Below are 19,449 nucleotides of genomic sequence, written 5' to 3' on the forward strand. Positions count from 1 at the left end.
ACGTGCGCCTGTGTGTGTGTGTGTGTGTGTAAATGGTCGGCCGCATGATTAATTACAGTATTAATGTGGATTAGATATGGTGTTGACTGGTGTGACTGAATGTATTGAAAATGTCAGGCTGGGCCCTGCAGGTATAGGTGAATTAGTACCAAGCTGTAGTTGATAGCAAATACAAGAACATGTCTGCCTGTAGATTCAATTCACACCAAAACAAATAAAAACTTTGTTCTACAGATGCAATATGCCGTGGATATTGCACCTAAGCCTCTAATGCTGATATTGCTGTGAAAAGAGAACTTCCCTGCAGATTGTCACATCAACGACGGAGGCAACTCCCTAATCGAGCCCAACAGGACAGAGAGAGTGAAACACTAGCCTTGGGCCTCAGATTGAATGACAGCCACGCTGTCAATGGCACGACAAGAACAGGAGAGAGAGCGAACAGAGTTGTGTAACAAGGTGAGACCAGGCTTATTAATCCTGGAGAGAAGACCAAAACGAAAATAAACCAGCGGACCTTCAGGTAACCATGGGAACGCAGAAAAGGGAGGGGGAGAAAGAGAGGAGACAAACATAACATGAGGTAAATAGAAGAACAGATCAAATATCTGAAAGGAAGAACATTAAGGAAAATGGAGTGAAAGGATCAAGAAGAGAAGGAATCATTTTAATTTAATTCTGTAGTGTTTACGAAGACGTTAATTACCCTGCACGCTAGTCTAGTGAGATCTGTCCTTTTCTTCTGCTGCTGCTGTAGCGTAAATCTATCTGCACGCTGGCACATTTTTATTCAGTAGCTAACCTAATTAACACACCAATTAATCTCCAGTGGCTGGGAGGGAGGGCACGCACGGGCCTGGGCTAGGAGATAACACTGAACTGTCTGTGTTGCCAAGCACATAGGAAGCCTGCACTGCCGCAGCACTAACACTAGCCTATATAATCCCCCTAACAAGCATTACTACATCTAAACATGGCACAATAACTTTTGTCCATTATTCCCTATATTGGAAAGAGAAAAGCAATTGCTATACACACACACACACACTCAGTGGACAGTTTATTAGGAACACCACCCCGTTCACAAAAAAATCTCTCCTACAGACAGTCACGTGGCCGTGGCTTGCTATATAAAGCAGGCAGACAGGCATTCAGTTACTGTCCCATTGACCGTTAGAATGGGCAAAACGAGTGCCCTAAGTGACTGGGCGTGGTATGATCATCGGTGCCAGCCATGCCAGATTCAGTATCTCAGAAACAGCCGGCCGTCTGGGCTTTTCACGCACGACAGTGTCTAGCATTTACCAAGAATGGTGCGACAAACACACATCCAGTCAGCGGCAGTCCTGTGGGCGAAAACATGGGTCGAAGGAGAACGGCAAGAATCGTGCAAGTCAACAGGCGCAGGACAACAGTGGTGTGCAGAACAGCATCTCAGAACGCACAACTTGTCGATCCTTGTCGCAGATGGGGTATTGCAGGAGACTACCACACTGGGTCCCACTCCTAGCAGCAACAAACAAGAAGCGACTCCAGCGGGCACACAGTCATCAACACCGGACAATTGAGGAGTGGAAAAACATTGCCTGGTCCGACAAATCCCGGTTCCTGTTGCGTCTTGCTGATGGCAGAGTCAGGATTTGGCGTAAGCTGCATGAGTCCATGGACGCATCTTGCCTGGTGTGAACAGTACAGGCTGGTGGTGTACCGCCGTCCAATCTGCAGAAACTGCATGATGTCATCACGTCAGCATGGACCAACATCCCTTGTAGAATCCATGCACTGAGAATTCAGGCTGTTCTGGAGGCAGGGGGGGGGGGGGGTCCCGAGCTGGCACTAGATTAGTGTACCTAATAAACTGGCCGATGAGTGTATATCCTATCCTAGCTCCGAGCCGGAGGCCCATTACTTTGTGTTGCAGTGCAGTCGCACAGTATTGAAAAAAGGAAGAGGACAAGGCCAATTAGACCCTGGTCTGCAATGCACTGACCTAGCTGCAGAAAACAACTCATTGGTGCCTAGAGTCTAGGTGGGACCAAATACAGAGGTAACATTCAAAAGCTCCTGGGGAATAGTCCTGGGGTGTTGAATTGTGTTGTGATTAAGTTCCATAAGGATTTGGTGATTTGCCGGCAACAGCAGTAACAAAGTGTGTTGACACATTCAGCTTAACACGGGGTCTCTGGGTGATCATTTGGGGTTTTGCCATCATAAAAAAAGCAGTGCTTTCTCTCATCTTCATGCTTTCCCTTGAGGAGAACAAAAGGCCACTGTGTTAAATGACCGTCTCCCTGCTTCATGAAGCAGGCTGGGTGCTTTATTACCCTCCTCCACAACAGTAGAATTAGCTACTTGTGTGAATTGAGGCGGCAGAGGGGCGGCCAAGGCCTACCTCGTTAAGCGGAGAGGGTAATTAGTGGTCTTTGATGTTTCGGGGGGAGACCTGGCAGTGGGCGGTGTGTTGTGGCGGTGCTAATGGTGCTGATCAGGTCCGATGTGTTGATTATGAATGTGTTAGGAGACTGAGGCACTGGAGCAGAGCAGATGTTCTATGGCCTCTCCTCTCGGAGGGCAGGGCTGAGACGGTGGGACTCAGGCTGTGGTCCATGAAGGAGCGACACTACAGCCACACAGCTCTTTGCTGTGACGTTCTCATAAGCAGGGTTGGCGGTTGTCGTGCTTGTGATCATCTTACCTAGATTGTGTCGTTTGTTTTTGGCGTGCTCGTGAATGTGTTTCTTGGTGAAGCAGCCGAAGAAGACGCAGGAGAGGCAGGAGTGGAGCCGGTTCAGGTGGGCGCCGCACATGTGACAGATACACGACTTGGCCTGCAGGGGGCGAGAGAGGGCCACAGGTTGAGGATCACTAACAGAGAAACCAAAAGCATCGTTATCATCCTAAACTCACGAAGAAGCTGGTAAGTCAATTAGACTGGATTTAGACAGTTTAGTGACTATGGGCTGCCATCAACGAAATGAGGAGAAAATTGACATTGTTCTTTACGATCTTTTCACCAAACAGGCTAGGTTGCACACCTGGCATCTCTGAGACGCAAAGGGATTGAGGGCTAATGATGAAACAACATATCCCTTTTTCAGAGAGAAAGCCAGCGTGCAATTTTCAGCTGACATGTTTAGTTTCACTGTCCTTGCCTAATCTCTGCACCTTTGGCAGGGTGGAGAAGATTGACAACAGGGTTGCCAGATCAGCAGCTCCCACACCTGCCAAATCTCTCTTGTCCCATACCAATGACATCGTCAGTCTGGAGATCACGAGTCCACTAGAGGAGTACCCATATGAGGAGTACCCATATGTGACACAGGGGTACCCATATGCGTGGTGGCTTCAATACAAGTGCCCCCTGTCAGTCAGCCAGGGTTTATACACGTCAGTCTTGAACCTGTTCTTGAAATAGACCTAGATCACTTGGAGTCAAAATGCAGGCCTAGATCTACCGCTCATATTTTGTATTTAAAATATATTTTTAAATGTAAAACATGGGACTTTAAAAAAGTAAGCCTATGCAACAACCTATTTAAAAGCCATTCTGGAGCAGTGAGATTTGTGCAGTAGGCTATATGCCCAATAGATTATCACTGTCTGTTGGCTATGCTTGAATTGCCCTACCAATGTTGTTCTTCTCAAACCATTTTGAAATTCTATTTTTAAAAACCTTAGGTATATAATCAGACTGGTAATAGATAATTTGTTGTATTACTTGTGAGGCCCAGCTTAAATGAGCATCAATTGAAATAATTTGTTTTCTTTATTTTACTGGACTGCTGGTGTCTGCATCTGACGGTCAGTCTCAGCAGGAGAGCATCAGGGGTCCACCTCTCAAATTCAGACCGCACTTCAGCTCTCCCACTCTGCTAATGCCCCGTACACATTGTGACATATTTCAGTACGCCGTACACCATCTTCACGGAGGCTTTCCCCGCTACTGAAGGGATAAATGTAGCAAAGGTATTCACTAAACCAAGATAGTTCATCGGTGTCATTTACAGTAGGAGCAAATTAACCATAACGTGCAGAACAAGCAAGGCGGTGGACAAAGCCAAGCACAAGCTAGCGAGATCCTATGGCGTGTTGTATCAAGTATTTGCATATTTTCTCTGTGAAGTGCACACTCAATTTAACCTTGCAGTACTAAACAATGCAATTTAAAAAAAACTTTGGCTCAGTGTTAAATCTATACAATTTAGTGCACTCGTAAACAAATTCTACACTGAACAATTATTTTTTATTTTTTTTAACGCAACAATTTCAAAGACTTTACTGAGTTACAGCTCATAGAAGGAAATCAGTAAATTGAAATAAAGTAATTAGGCACTAATCTATGGATTTCACGACTGAGAATAGAGATGTGTGTCTGTTGGTCACAGATAAACAAAAACATGTTTTAAGCTAGGAAAGTAGTGTGGATCAGAAAACCAGTCAGTGTCTGGTAAGACCACTACTTGCCTCATGCAGCGCGACACATCTCTTTCACATAGAGTTGATCAAGTTATTGATTGTGGCCTGTGGAATGTTGTCCCACTCCTCTTCAACGGCTGTGCAAAGTTGCTGGATATTGGCGGGAACTGGAACACGCTGTCGTACATGTTGATCCAGAGCATCCTAAACATGCTCAAGGGGTGACATGCCTGGTGAGTATGCAGGCCATGGAAGAACAGGACATTGTCAGCTTCCAGGAATTGTTTACAAATGCTTGCAACATGGGACTGTGCATTATCCTTCTGAAGCGAGGTGATGGTGGCAATGGGCCTCAGGATCTCGTAAGGGTATCTCTGCACCATCGATAAAATGCAATTGTGTTTGCTGTCCGTAGCTTATGCCTTCCCATACTCTGTTCACAACATAAACACGAACAAACCACTCACCCACACAATGCTGTCAACCATCTGCCCGGGAACAGTTGAAACTGGGATTCATTCGTGAAGATAATTTACCCACTGAAGTCGGTTACAACGCCAAACTGCAGTCAGGTCAAGACCCTGGTGAGGACAACAAACACGGAGATGAGCTTCCTAGAGGCGGGTTGTGACAGTTTGTGCAGAAATTCTTCGGTTTGGCAAACCCACAGCTTCATCAGTTGTCCGGGTGGCTACATGTTGTTTACAGTAGTGAGGTTGGTTGGATGTACTGCCAAAATTCGATAAAATCAACGCTGGAGGCGGCTTATGGTAGAGAAATTAACATTCAATTCTCTGGCAATAGCTTTGGTGGACATTCCTGCGGTCAGCATGTCAATTGCACTCTCCCTCAACTTGAGACATCTGTGGTATTGTGACAAAACTGCACATTTTAGAGTGGCCTTTTATTGTCCCCAGCACAAGATGCACCTGTCTAATGATCATTCTGTTTAATCAGCTTCTTGATATGCCACACCTGTTAGGTGGGTGGATATTCTTGGCAATGGAGACATGCTCACTAACAGGGATGTAAACAAATTTGGCACAAAAGTTGAGAAGCTTTTTGCGCACATTGAACATTTCTGGGATCTTTTATTTTAGCTCATGAAAAATGAGACCAACACCTACATTGCGTTTATTAACATTTATTTCAGTATCGTTTTGGGAACAGGAAAATGTATTGGGATCAGATGTTTCTTCGATGACAAAATGATCAGAAGTTCCATCTCCCACTACTGGACTTCCTCCCACTACCATATTTGGGCGTGAGAAAATGTTCTACAAACAGATGCTTCAGCTCAATAGCCCGTATGATGTGTCTGAATTTCCCCCCAGACACGTCACAGTGAAGTGTTTGTAACGCAAGATGGAGGAGAGTCTGTCTTTGGTCAGAGATCACATTTATTTTGGTAGATTGCAAAATATTCCTTTTCATTCAAGACAGAAATATATTGTTTCAAGTTATAAAAGATGCTTTGATTATTACTTTTTCCTCAATTTGTTTCTCTAACTTTATGGCAAGTCAAGCTAGCTTGCAGAGCAGCTAGCTAGCTAAAAGCTAGGCTGAAGATACCGCTGTAGCTAGCGACCTCCACATAATAACTATCATCAACAACAAAAGTCATTACCATCCCAATAAACTTAAATGGGAGACAGTCAATTTGCTTTACAGACAATGTGTAGCTTATTATTTTAACATTACCATTAAAATAGCACTCACTTATAGGAATGGGTAATTGTTTACAAGTTGCTAGCTATCCCATAAAGTCATCACCGAAAACTTCAGTCATCTTCCGTGGTTGGGCCACTTCCTGTTCTTCGATGGACTGAAGACAACGCAAAGTTTGGAAACATTCAAAGTATTTGAATTACGTATCAACGGGGAAGCTGCAGACACGCTGACCTGAGCAATCCGACTGACTCACGGTAAGCCTATAGGTACACTTGATTTACTCTCCAGGAACGATGACTATGCAGAGTTTGTACGCATGAATCGGCTCGATATGGGAACACTTCACCAACCAGGCGCAGGGCAGCTGAAATAAGTGCACCTATTGCCAAAAGTAGTAGACAGAAAAGAATAGGAATGAAAGGCTTTATCGTTGTTTAGTCTTGAAATGTTTCGCAATCGACTCGGAATGCCTTGGAGATCAATGAGTCGACCGGCTGTTTAGTAACCACTAACCTAGATTTTTTGATCCCTTTTTTTTAGGCTGCCGTTAGGGTAACCTTACTGTCACGGTTTCTCTGCTGTACCATTTTGCACCCCATTTATGCAACGAGACCATGTCGCCGTTAAAGCTGTCCTGCCAGGGTGTCCCTAGCGGCACGCCACCTGAGTGAGCAGAGAGATCACAGGGACATCTTCACACCTTTATTGCCTCAGCCTCAAAAAAACAAAACAAAAATCACACAACGCAGTTGGTGAGCAGCAGTGAAAGCACAATCACAGTGTGTGTGTGAGAGAGAAAACAAGACTAGAACAGGGTGGAAAGGAGCGAAGAGGAGTGATAGAGGGAAAGAAAGAGGGATGCCAAAGTCAATCCTGCCTGATCTAAGCAGAGCCTTGAGACTCAGCAGCTGATCTCCGCCAGACCAGAGAGGGAGACGAAGAGAGGACGGGAGCAAAGTAGAGCGGGGGATGTAGAAAGAGAGGACGGGAGCAAAGTAGAGCGGGGGATGTAGAAAGAGAGGACGGGAGCAAAGTAGAGCGGGGGATGTAGAAAGAGAGGACGGGAGCAAAGTAGAGCGGGGATGTAGAAAGAGAGGACGGGAGCAAAGTAGAGCGGGGGATGTAGAAAGAGAGGACGGGAGCAAATGGGAGCGGGGATGTAGAAAGAGAGGACGGGAGCAAAGGATGTAGAAAGAGAGGGCGGGAGCAAAGGGGAGCGGGGGATGTAGAAAAAGGCGGGAGCAAAGGGGAGCGGGGGATGTAGAAAGAGAGGGCGGGAGTAAAGGGGAGCGGGGGATGTAGAAAGAGGGCGGGAGCAAAGGATGTAGAAAGAGAGGGCGGGAGCAAAGGGGAGTAAAAGCAGCAAGACGTGAGAGGTAGAACACAGGATGTGGAATCTGCAAAATGACTGGAAGAACAATGCATTCCTCCTCATTTTTTTGTTTGAGTAATATAATCCAGCCAAAGACCTAGGATCAGGTTATCTCCATAAAACAGAGGAAATACACACACCCCTAGTCTGACACACACACATACACACACACACACACACACACACACACACACACACACACGAGTACTGGGTGTTCTGCACTGCAGTACAGCTGCTCTCAGCCTCCCTCTCCCTCGGTCTGTCCCAGACTCACAGCTTGCCCTCAAACATCCTTTGAGATCTCTCCTCCACTGTTCACTCCCCCTCTTCTTTCTTCCTTTCCGTCTGTTCCTCTCATCGTGCTCTTCACTTCAGCCATCTGCATTCCCCATCCTCTGTCCCTCTCCCATTTTCTCTTTTCTTGGGCTCCTGAGTGGTGCAGCGGTCTAAGCCACTGCATCTCAGTGCTTGAGGCGTCACTACAGACTCCCTGGTTCGAATCCAGGCTGTGTCACAACCAGCCGTGATTGGGAGTCCATTAGGGCGGCGCACAATTGGCCCAACATCGTCCGTGTTTGGCTGGTGTAGGCCGTCATTGTGAATAAGAATTTGTTCTTAAGTAACTTGCCTAGTTAAAAGGTTAAATAAAAATGTAAAATACATATTCACACTCCCTTCTTCAAGAGAGAAATGCTGGTTAAAATGGCATGAGGAAGTCTTTAAAGCCTCTACATTTTTAATGGTTGGATTTGTTACTTTGAAGCAAGTTAAGAAGACATTTCTCACTATTTGAAGTAAAAATGTTCAGGTTTAAAACTACAGCCTCAAGGTCACATGGTAAAGCGGTGGCTGATAGCTTTCGTACAGTTGACTATAGCCTACGCACTCCAATGACAGGCACACTTTAATTACCAGTTGAGATTGAGAGAAAAAAAATAATATATATATATATATATTTAATATCGCCCTTTTTAAAGATCATGGCCATCAAAATCGTTAACAATTCTAAATGCAATCGTGTGTTCATTCTTGCACAATGACCGGGCTTATAAAAGCACGTTTCACTTTCAGTACCAGCTTTTTGAGGGCCTGCTCTCGTGCCGTCTGACAGGTGATGGGGCCATTCCGCTCCTCAAAACAGGTTCTCTGTATGCTGTGCTGTATGTGTGTGATAAATAAGATGCATGACGAATAACGAGTACACACGTTATGCAAACTAGCTACATAAAGCTAAAATGAACCTAGCCCGATAAACATGACCAGTCAAACGTATTTTAGGCGGTTAACATCTCTAACACAGACCCATAGAGATGTATAGAGGGCACACTTGCCAATACACAGGAAAGCTCTATGGGCTTTGCTATCACAGAAGTGATCAATGGCAAAGATCAGTGGTGCGCCTTCTATACATTTTTATGGACAGCAGCTGTCATGGCATTTCTCTGCTAGCTTAAAAACTGAGGAAACCGGTTGAGGCCAAATCACGGAAAAACTCACCCGGTAGAGATAGGATTGTGAAAGTAACGCACGCGTTGTTTGACAAAGCAACTGTAATATTACCCCATTTGAAAAAGTAAAGCGTACCATAATCAACCTTTTTCAACTGGTCGTTCAGCGCAGTACAGTTTCTGCCGATTTTCAAAGTTACACACCGTACTGAACACCAAGCCAGAGTATGGCACTGTTGTCAACACCCTTTCCTGTTGGTGTTAATATCCTATAAAGAGGTGTATCCATCGCAGCGGTGCCCCCTGACCAGATCATCTAATAAAGAGGGCTAAAGACAGAGCAGCTTCCTCTTACAAGACTGCTGCTGGCTCGCTATACACTGATACATCACACACACACACACACACACACACACACACACACACACGATACAAACCCCCTCATGCTGAAGCTTTTTAGTTGAACACACACACACCTAGATCCTGAGGGTGACTGTGGAACTGGACCAGAGTGAGTGGCCTAAGAATGTTGATTGGTCTTCTTCCGGGATGACATCAGACTTTGGCTGGGCCGGAGTGAGAGAAGGGCTGCTCTGTGTTGGTGATGGAGCATGATGCAGTGAGATGGAAAGGGGGCTAGTCAGAGGAAGTGCGACAGCGCCAACTACACAAACATAACAGGCGAGGCGAGCAGCAGGCCGATGGAGAGATCCTCAGTGTACTGACCAACAAAGACAGTTACTTACGGTCCTGCTCGGACCGAGAGACAGACAGACGGGGAAAACTGGGCTAGAACATCTTACACATAACTGACGGCTAGGGCCACCATACCCTGAATCCATTGTGACGGGTTGGGTATATGGAATGGAAGGCATACTGCTGCAGAGGGATAATGTGAAATATGGAGGGTGACTTGGAGAGAAGAGAAAGAGAGAGCGAGGGACCTAGAGAGAGAAAGAGGGGGAGGACGTGGCAGCAGAGGATGAATAGTGACAGTTCAAACGCATGCAGATGAGGCGAGCTTGCTGCTGTGAGCCAGCATGGCTGTGAAGTGAAAGGCATGATGGGATAGAAAGCAATAAGATGTGCCCGAGAGATGGGGAAGAGAGAGCGAGAAAGGGAGAGAAGAGAAGGATAAATGGAGTTGAGAGAACAGGGGAGAGACCCTTGGAAGCCAAAGGCCATGCAGCATAGTTGGTTTGCGCTTGAACATTTGCTAACCCTCAGTTCCTTCTCTCAAGAAACTTTACTGAGAAGAAGCCATCTTCATCCGAAATCTAAAGTAAACAAAAATGGAATACCTATTCTTTGGCTATAGCTCAGAGGTAGTATACTGAACAAAAATGATGAACGCAACACGTAAAGTGTTGGTCCCATGTTTCATGAGCTGAAATGAAAGATTCCAGAAATGTTCCATTCACACAAAAACTTGTTTTCTCCCAAATGTTGTGCACAAATGTATTTACATCCCTGTCAGTGAGCATTTCTCACCTGCCAATATGTCTTTGGAGATTGCATGGCTGTGTGCTCGATTTTATACACCTGTCAGAAACAGGTGTGGCTGAAATAGCCGAATCCACTCATTTGAAGGGGTTTCCACATACCTTTGTATATACAGTGCACTTGGAAAGTAATGACTCCTTCACTTTTTGATACAGCCTTATTCTAAAATGGATAATTGTCCCCCCCAAACAATCTACACACAATACCCCATAATGAGAAAGGAAAAAAAGGTTTGACAAATGTATTTAAAAAAAAGAAACATCACATTAACATAAGTATTCAGATACGTTACTCAGTACTCAATATTTTTTAGGTACAATGGGGCAAAAAAGGATTTAGTCAGCCACCAATTGTGCAAGTTCTCCCACTTAAAAAGATGAGGCCTGTAATTTTCATCATAGGTACACTCCAACTATGACAGACAAAATGGAGAAAAAAAAACAAACAGAAAATCACATTGTAGGATTGTTAATTTATTTATTTGCAAATTATGGTGGAAAATAAGTATTTGGTCACCTACAAACAAGCAAGATTTCTGGCTCTCACAGACCTGTAACAACTTCTTTAAGAGGCTCCTCTGTCCTCCACTCGTTACCTGTATTAATGGCACCTGTTTGAACTTGTTATCAGTATAAAAGACACCTGTCCACAACCTCAAACAGTCACACTCCAAACTCCACTATGGCCAAGACCAAAGAGCTGTCAAAGGACACCAGAAACAAAATTGTAGACCTGCACCAGGCTGGGAAGACTGAATCTGCAATAGGTAAGCAGCTTGCTTTGAAGAAATCAACTGTGGGAGCAATTATTAGGAAATGGAAGACATACAAGACCACTGATAATGTCCCTCGATCTGGGGCTCCACGCAAGATCTCACCCCGTGGGGTCAAAATGATCACAAGAACGGTGAGCAAAAATCTCAGAACCACACGGGGGGACCTAGTGAATGACCTGCAGAGAGCTGGGACCAAAGTAACAAAGCCTACCATCAGTAACACACTACGCCGCCAGGGACTCGAATCCTGCAGTGCCAGACGTGTCCCCCTGCTTAAGCCAGTACATGTCCAGGCCTGTCTGAAGTTTGCTAGAGAGCATTTGGATGATCCAGAAGAAGATTGGGAGAATGTCATATGGTCAGATGAAACCAAAATATAACTTTTTGGTAAAAACTCAACTCGTCATGTTTGGAGGACAAAGAATGCTGAGTTGCATCCAAAGAACACCATACATACTGTGAAGCATGAGGGTGGAAACATCATGCTTTGGGGCTGTTTTTCTGCAAAGGGACCAGGACGACTGATCCGTGTAAAGGAAAGAATGAAAGAACCCATGAAGAATGGAGAGGGTCATTAAAACAGGACATGTTCGACAATGGATTGAGTGAATTCCTTGACGGGCCATGGTCCTCTGAATCAAGCACTAAACCTAGCCTACACATTGAAGTGCACCAGGACTGACAGACAGCTTCTATCACCAGGCCATCAGACCGTTGAACAGACATCACTAGCCAGCTACCTGCCCGGTACTCTGCCCTGCACCTTGAGACTAATGCTCCATGTACAGTGCATTCAGAAAGTTCAGACGCCTTGACTTTTCCCACATTTTGTTATAGCCTTATTCTAAAATGGATTAAATAACCCCCCCCCATCCAGCTACACAAAATACCTCAAATGACAGTGATACATTTTCATTTATAAAAAACAGAAATACCTTATTTATTTAAGTTCAGACCCTTTGCTATGAGACTTGAAATAGAGCTCAAGTACATCCGGTTTCCATTGATCATCCTTGAGATGTTTCTACAACTTGAAGTCCACCTGTTTACACTTTGTCATTATGGGGTAGTGTGTGTAGATTGATGAGAAAAATACAAATATTGAATACATTTAGAATAAGGCTGTAACATAACAAAATGTGGAAAAGGTACTCTGAATACAATATATATAGTCATTGAACACTGATCACTTCAGGTACTATTTATATTACTGTCTGGACATCAGTCACTAATATACCTACTACTGTACATGTTTTATTTTCCAGATTATATCCTGTATACACACACATACATTTACATTCTGGAATCTGACATGTGTTTAAATGATTTTATTATTTGTGTTGCATTTGCTACACATTCTCCTACACTGTTGGAGCTAGTATGACAAGTATTTCACTGCACCTGTACGTGACAAATAAACTTAGATTTGAAGGTTTCTCTAGAAAAAGAGTTAGGTGGGAGGGACACATGGTCGAATTACGGTTATGATTTTGACCATAGGTATTAGGCTTTCCTCAACAATCAGATCGCTCAAAAGACCCAGGTGCCTGAAGATTTCATGCGAGCAAAATTCACAAAGTTAATGGGGCATAGAGTGGCTGGTCAAAGGCGGTGATGAGGACAGCACCAAGGTGCGTTCAAAACAACTGCTTCAATGGAGCAGCCTTCATAGACTTTAGGAGGTGGGCACTGCCAGTATCAGAAGAGAATGACTAGGTTGAGGCATGGAACAGGTTTGAAAAAGTGATACAGGGAGGTAATACCTGCAGTTATTTTAATACATTTTTGTTTCAAAGGGTTTCGCTACGGTGTGCCTTAGTGAACACGACCTGGGTGCCATGTCACCTCTGTGGGTCTGTTCTCTCTCAGGACAGAAATGAGGCGTTTAAACAGACTGATGATACAATCAACTGCTCATTAGGAGGTCCAGCCCAGGTGGTCGATCCGTTTGTTTTCTCCTCATCCCTGCATCACTCACTCCGCTAACCCTAATTGAGGTATCCATGGAGCAGGGGTGACTGCATGGTGGGGGGGTATGAAAGGAGAGCTGAAGGAGAAAGAAAGAGGTAGAGAAAGAACTTGACAGAAAGAGGGGGGGGGGGCTAAGAAAAAAACAATAGATATTCATCAGTCTGTTGCTGCCCTTCCACAACCCCAGATCGCCGCGTCAGCCCTGATTAAACACACCAAGCCTGGTCATTGACAGCTCTGAACACAGGTCTCCCCATAACACACCACCACCCAGTGGACAGGTGGGTTTAGATTACCATGCCACACATGGTTAAATATAGATTCCCGGCCTAACGCAAGATGGGGTGGCGTGGAGTCAAACAACTAGAAAGCAGGGATGCTAACTGGTGAGGGCCCAAAAAGGTGATGGTTTAGCACAGATACACACAACAACAAAAATATATATATAGTTGGTAAACTACAAGAAAAATGGCCTATTATCAAAGAGGTTGTCACTATACCAACATTTTACTAACAATGTGATATCAGGCCAAATATCACAGGGTTTGCCCTGCCCCAGATGCCTGTTTTCCATACATTCTGCATGTGTGCTGCACTGAAGTCTTTCCCGGGTATTCACACATGTCCTTAATACAACACAATGAATTTAACTTCACATTTTCTCTGTATAACAGAAAAAGCTATTGCTGAAAATAGCTGATTTACTCATATCCGAAGGCTACCTGTGATTGGGCAGGAGGAATGTAGTAAGGAATATAAATGCATAAATCAGCTACATTTTCATTGGGGCAGGGGAAAACAATATGAAACCATATTTAGCCTACTCTTCAGACAACTTTACACAGCCTACAATCTCTTGCTCGCTTTCTCCCACACACACAGCAGTCATTCTAGTTCGCACAGACACCAAAAGGTAGGCACCAAACAATTTAACACCAGAACTAGAGTTTGATTTGACTCAGATTTATCTTTGAAATACATTAGGCATATGTATCCTACCTTTGAAGCATCTGAGTAGGTTATCTATCCCTTTTTCTGTGCCATCCAAATGTGTGCATAGCCAAGGTCCCATGTGGTTAACTTGCTAGCCAAGTAACCTGACTTAACAGGATTGTTTGTTATCAAACCAACCATTTGCAGTCTACGAGATGTAAAAAAATATATCTTTTTTTTAAAGACAAAATAAAAAAAAACTGCCCCTGACATGGTTTATAAAATTACAGAAAACATACGCCAATTCGCGGTACAAGGGAGAGAGGGTAAGGATGACTCACTGTGCCCTCTTTTTCATCTATGGCAGTGGCACTCAGAGGCAGCGTGACAGCAAAGTCAGACTGGCCTGCTTGTTCTTACAGGAGATACGCATCCACTGGGCTCACGCTGCAAGCCGCTCCAACCCCATCCCTGTCTGCACACTCTAGCTCGCCATCACGGCTAAGTAACATATTAAAACTGATGGAGAAGTGCAGAAAGAACAGATGGAGAAAAGCAGCCGAGTAGGCTACATGGCTGGTTAGGGGGGGTGCAGTAGACTGCTCACAGCTGTCACACATGGTACTGGTTGAAGCACTTATTCGGATATGACAACACTCTCTGAACTCAGACATTCTATTTGTAGGATGCATGCATTCTGTGCTCAGTCATTAACTTCGATACGAGAAACAGACACCATTGTTTAGTGATCCGACAGGGAGAAGATCTGTTTGTGCCTCGAACAGTCAAGACTATTTTATTTTCATCCTGGGACAAGCCACCAAGCACATTCCACCAAATAGTATCACAGTATTTTTTTTTTAATACATCTCTGGCAAAAAGATGGCGTTGACGTCCGTTCCCGTGCCTATCCCTAACCTCAAACAACCAGTGATGAGGACTCAAAGGACAAAATTGTTCATGATGTTTTTAGATAGTGAGATGGTTACCATTTACCTTACAAAACACTGGCTACAGTGTGTGTGTGTTGCGGTGAGCAAGCTGAAGGCCCTGAGATGAAACAGTTACAATGTTGAAACTAGAGGTCGACCGATTAATCGGAATGGCCAATTAATTAGGGCCTATTTCACGTTTTCATAACAATCGGAAATTGGTATTTTTGGTCCCCGATTTTTTTATTTAATCTTTATTTAACTAGGCAAGTCAGTTAAGAACACATTCTTATTTTCAATGAAGGCCTAGGAACGGTGGGTTAAATGCCTTGTTCAGGGACAGAATGACAGATTTTCACCTTGTCAGCCCGGGGGATCCAATCTTGCAACCGTACAGTTAACTCGTCCAACGCAATAACGACCTGCATCTCTCTTGTTGCACTCCACAAGGAGACTGCATGTTACGCGAATGCAGTAAGCCAAGGTAAGTTGCTAGCTAGCATAAAACTTATCTTATAAAAAACAATCATAATCACTAGTTAACTACACATGGTTGATGATATTACTAGACATTATCTAGCGTGTCCTGCTATAATCTGACTGAGCATACACGCATACAAGTATCTAAGTATCTGACTGAGCGGTGGTAGGCAGAAGCAGGCGCGTAAACATTCATTCAAACAGCACTTTCATGTGTTTTTCCAGCAGCTCTTCGTTGTGCGTCAAGCATTGTGTTTATGATTTCAAGCCTATCAACTCCCGAGATGAGGCTTGTGTAACCGAAGTCAAATGGCAGCTAGTTAGCGCGCGCTAATTGTTGTTGTGTTGCTGGTTCGAGCCCAGGGAGGAGCAAGGAGAGGGACGGAAGCTATACTGATACACTGGCAATACTAAAGTGCCTGTAAGAACATCCAATAGTCAAAGGTTAATGAAATACAAATGGTAGAGAGAAATAGTCCTATAATAACTACATAAGTTTTTTTTTTTTTACCTTTATTTAACCAGGTAGGCTAGTTGAGAACAAGTTCTCATTTGCAACTGCGACCTGGCCAAGATAAAGCATAGCAGTTCGACACATACAACACAGAGTTACACATGGAATGAACAAAACAGTCAATAATACAGTAGGAAAAAAAAAGAAAAAAAGAAGAAAAAAAAAAAAAACTTTCCTGGGAATATTGAAGACTCATGTTGAAAGGAACCACCAGCTTTCATATGTTCTCATGTTATGAGCAAGGAACTGACACGTTAGCTTTCTTACATAGCACATATTGCACTTTTACTTTCTTCTCCAACACTTAGTTTTTGCATTATTTAAACCAAATTGAACATGTTTCATTATTTACTTGAGGCTAAATAGATTGTATTGATGTATTATATTAAGTTAAAATAAGTGTTCATTCAGTATTGTTGTAATTGTCATTATTACAAATATATATATATAATTATTCTTTATTTTTTATTATTTTTATCGGCGATTAATCGTATCTGCTTTTTTTGGTCCTCCAATAATCAGTATCGGTGTTGAAAAATCATAATCGGTCGACCTCTTGTTGAAACCATTTGGAAGGAAGCTACACTGTACACATGACACCAATAAACCCTTGAACCCACAGAGACAGAGGCCTGGGGGGGAAACAGACAAGGATTCTAGCTTCATTACCTCAAGTATTTTCCATTGTGCTCCTAAATGTGTGTGCGCAACTAAATTTTTCAACTTTAGGCGTACACGTGCTCCTTATAAAAAAAAGTTCCGTGTAGAGCCCTGCACCATCTACATCGCTGCACTGAACAGACAATACTGTTACATGAGGACTATGGTATGCAAACTCCTGGGGTTAGTCCAACCACACACATGATATCTGGATTGGGTCTCAAGAATAGACATTGCTGGCTTCCTGCTTGTGTGAATCCTTCACTGCAGCCTCTCAGTATCACTTGATGAACTCGGGCAAAACGCTTAGTGGGTTTAAGACGCCCTAACCTTTGAAAATGTGTGTGAACGGAGGAGATGGTAGGCGATGCACTGCCTACCAACACAATGACACCAACAAGTGGAGGCTCTAGTCTCGCTAGAACGACAGCAGCTATATGACGCATTGCGTGGACACAGACTGTACTGCACGAGAATTCTAATGCAGACTAGCCGAATATGCTTTGAGAGATGATCTCCCAAAACTGTCTGAAAATAAATTGGTGAAAAAAATATTTGGTGATTCTCTCCTACTGTAGCCAATGGATGCATCGGTTAAATTATCATGATATGGACACACATGTAATGTATATTTTTTTTACAATAGCTAACTACGTTAGTTATATAATATCCCCAGATCCGACTGTATTTGGCTCATAAGGAACATAAGATTATCGTATTTTGTCTGTCTGTACCGTTGCGCGGGGGCGGCCGGTGACGAGCGCAGATGGCACACGGAAAAGTAGAGCTAGCAAAGGAATTGTACACTTGGAAGAAATAACCCAAGTACTGTGTTCATGTTATTCAAGAAGCATGTAGATTGCTGAGATGTACTTATTTTCTGTGTAGCCTACGCGATACTTTCCAGGCGGACAAGCAATGTATCTAGCTGGGGATGCAAGCACCGTAAACAGAGTAGGGACTGCTTACTGGCACACACGATTGTGTGATGCATAAGACGTGGGAGGTTAGGTAGTATGTTAAAGGTCTCACATACAGTGTCAATATCCTGTCCAAAACTGCACCTGCCCAAGCCGAGAGAAACAGACATGCCTGAAAATGTGTACTGTGGTTAGTTAACGTTACCTAGCCAACGTTTGACACGTTATGGTGGTAACCAGTAGCAAATATCACTAGTTAGACCTAACGTTCACGATAGCTAATTGACTAACCAGGGTCTGTCACACTGTCACACTTGTTATGAGCTGCCTCTTCCTGTGTGACTTGGTACTTAGACATAGTGATGTGCGACAGCTAGCCTGTGAGACGTTGAGGGCAGTTCGCTTGAGGAGCGGGTCTGCTGCAGCATGTTCTGAGCTAGTCAGCTAACGTTAGCGTTTAAACATTTTACCTTGCGTTTCCTGGTTTCGGCAGATCCACTCCACACAAAGCATTGGTAAATAACCCGTAGATTCTGTTTCCAGTTATCCACTTTGAAACCGTTCACATGGGGGCACCCGGCTGGACTCATGACAGAAACAACATTCGTTTTGCGTATTTTTAGCGATGAAAAGTGCACCGTCCTTGTCCTACTACATATAACACAAGTCTGTAGTTACTGTAGTTAGCTAGCTACGTTAGATAGCTGGCTGGTTAGCTACCGATTGTTCCGATTCGGCTAGCTTGAGAGTTAGCTAGCCACGGCAAAACCAGAGGAAAATGCAGTCCACTTCAATGCAATCCTTGAGTAATCCTATTTCCGAATGTTAACATTTCTTCTGCAACTAAATCCAACATTGTGTCTTATTTCTCGTTGTCTCCACTTCGGTAAATTGTTAGTCCGTTGTTTTAATGGTCGGCAATGGAATTTCAACAGAATACCGCGAGCTTTGCGGCAAGCCCCACCTCAGTCATACCTCTACTGACCAATGGAAAGGAGGTACCTGGTTTTGATTGAGAGGATTATATTACAATGGCACGGGATGCACGGGCGGAACCGTACGATCTGCTCAAATCGAACAGTAATTTGCGCCGCTCTGTCAATGTTGTCTCGTTATATTTTCCATGAAATATGTCGAATTTTCAAACTCGTTTTAATTGGTAAGGCTGATAATGCGTTCCTATGAAAAGCAACCACTTAGGCAGGTGAAAACACCGAATCATACTCTGCTCCGCGTGCTTAACCGAAGAGCAGAGTTTGAGCCTACTTCCTCACCGGCCAAAACGGGGCAACTGTCTCGTGACCGTGAGAAAGCCAAGTCCCAAAATGAATGCAAATCACTTTTCACCCAGTAAATGGGCGCCCGGTGCAGCTTAATCGACTCTCCTCCTTGGTGTGTCCCTATGATGTCTTTGCCCCTATGCGGAAACTGATTGGCTCAATTCTTTATTACAAACCACATCCGCCCGTCAAGCGATTCCCAATGGCTACATAAAAGCACTGGTGGTAAATACAGCACACTGACTGTACCAAATATATTTTAACTATCCCTTTTATTTGTGACTAAAATATACAGTTCCATCTTCCATATTTAAACGCATTCACGTCCAGAACACATGTTTGGTGTAAAGGCATGACATTGGGTTGTCAACATACTGTGCATTAGGAAAGTATTCAGATCCCTCGACTTTTTCCACATTTATTTCTAAAATCAATGACATAGATTCTCACCAATCTACACACAATACCCCATAATGACAAAGCAAAAACATTTATATAACTATTCATACCTTTTACTCAGTACTTTGCTTTAGCAGCAATTACGCAAGTCTTTCAGGTATGACGCTACAAGCTT

The 19,449-nt window shown here is 43.8% G+C and overlaps 1 protein-coding gene across 9 annotated transcripts in view; it reads right to left on the reverse strand.

The window, feature by feature from the left end:
* The window catches only part of usp22 (ubiquitin specific peptidase 22), a 36,113-nt gene extending 17,191 nt beyond the window's left edge, over window positions 1–18,922 (reverse strand). For 4 of the 9 annotated variants that reach the window (XM_090202033.1, XM_036946297.2, XM_036946298.2 and 1 more), the window contains exons 1-2: window positions 18,066–18,922; window positions 2,696–2,828 (exon numbers count right to left, since the gene is read on the reverse strand). In XM_090202033.1, the coding sequence (XP_090058159.1) occupies window positions 2,696–2,828; window positions 18,066–18,185 (253 nt within the window). In that variant the 5' untranslated portion in view covers window positions 18,186–18,922. Of the gene's footprint in view, window positions 1–706; window positions 793–2,695; window positions 2,829–18,065 lie in introns of those variants that run through there. The other 5 variants (XM_090202035.1, XM_036946300.2, XM_090202034.1 and 2 more) reach the window with 4 other exon arrangements.
* Between the last annotated feature and the right edge of the window lie 527 nt (window positions 18,923–19,449).

This window comes from Oncorhynchus mykiss, chromosome 16 (genome assembly GCF_057628025.1).
Source record: "Oncorhynchus mykiss isolate SJ-2025 chromosome 16, ASM5762802v1, whole genome shotgun sequence".
Lineage (NCBI taxonomy): Eukaryota > Metazoa > Chordata > Actinopteri > Salmoniformes > Salmonidae > Oncorhynchus > Oncorhynchus mykiss.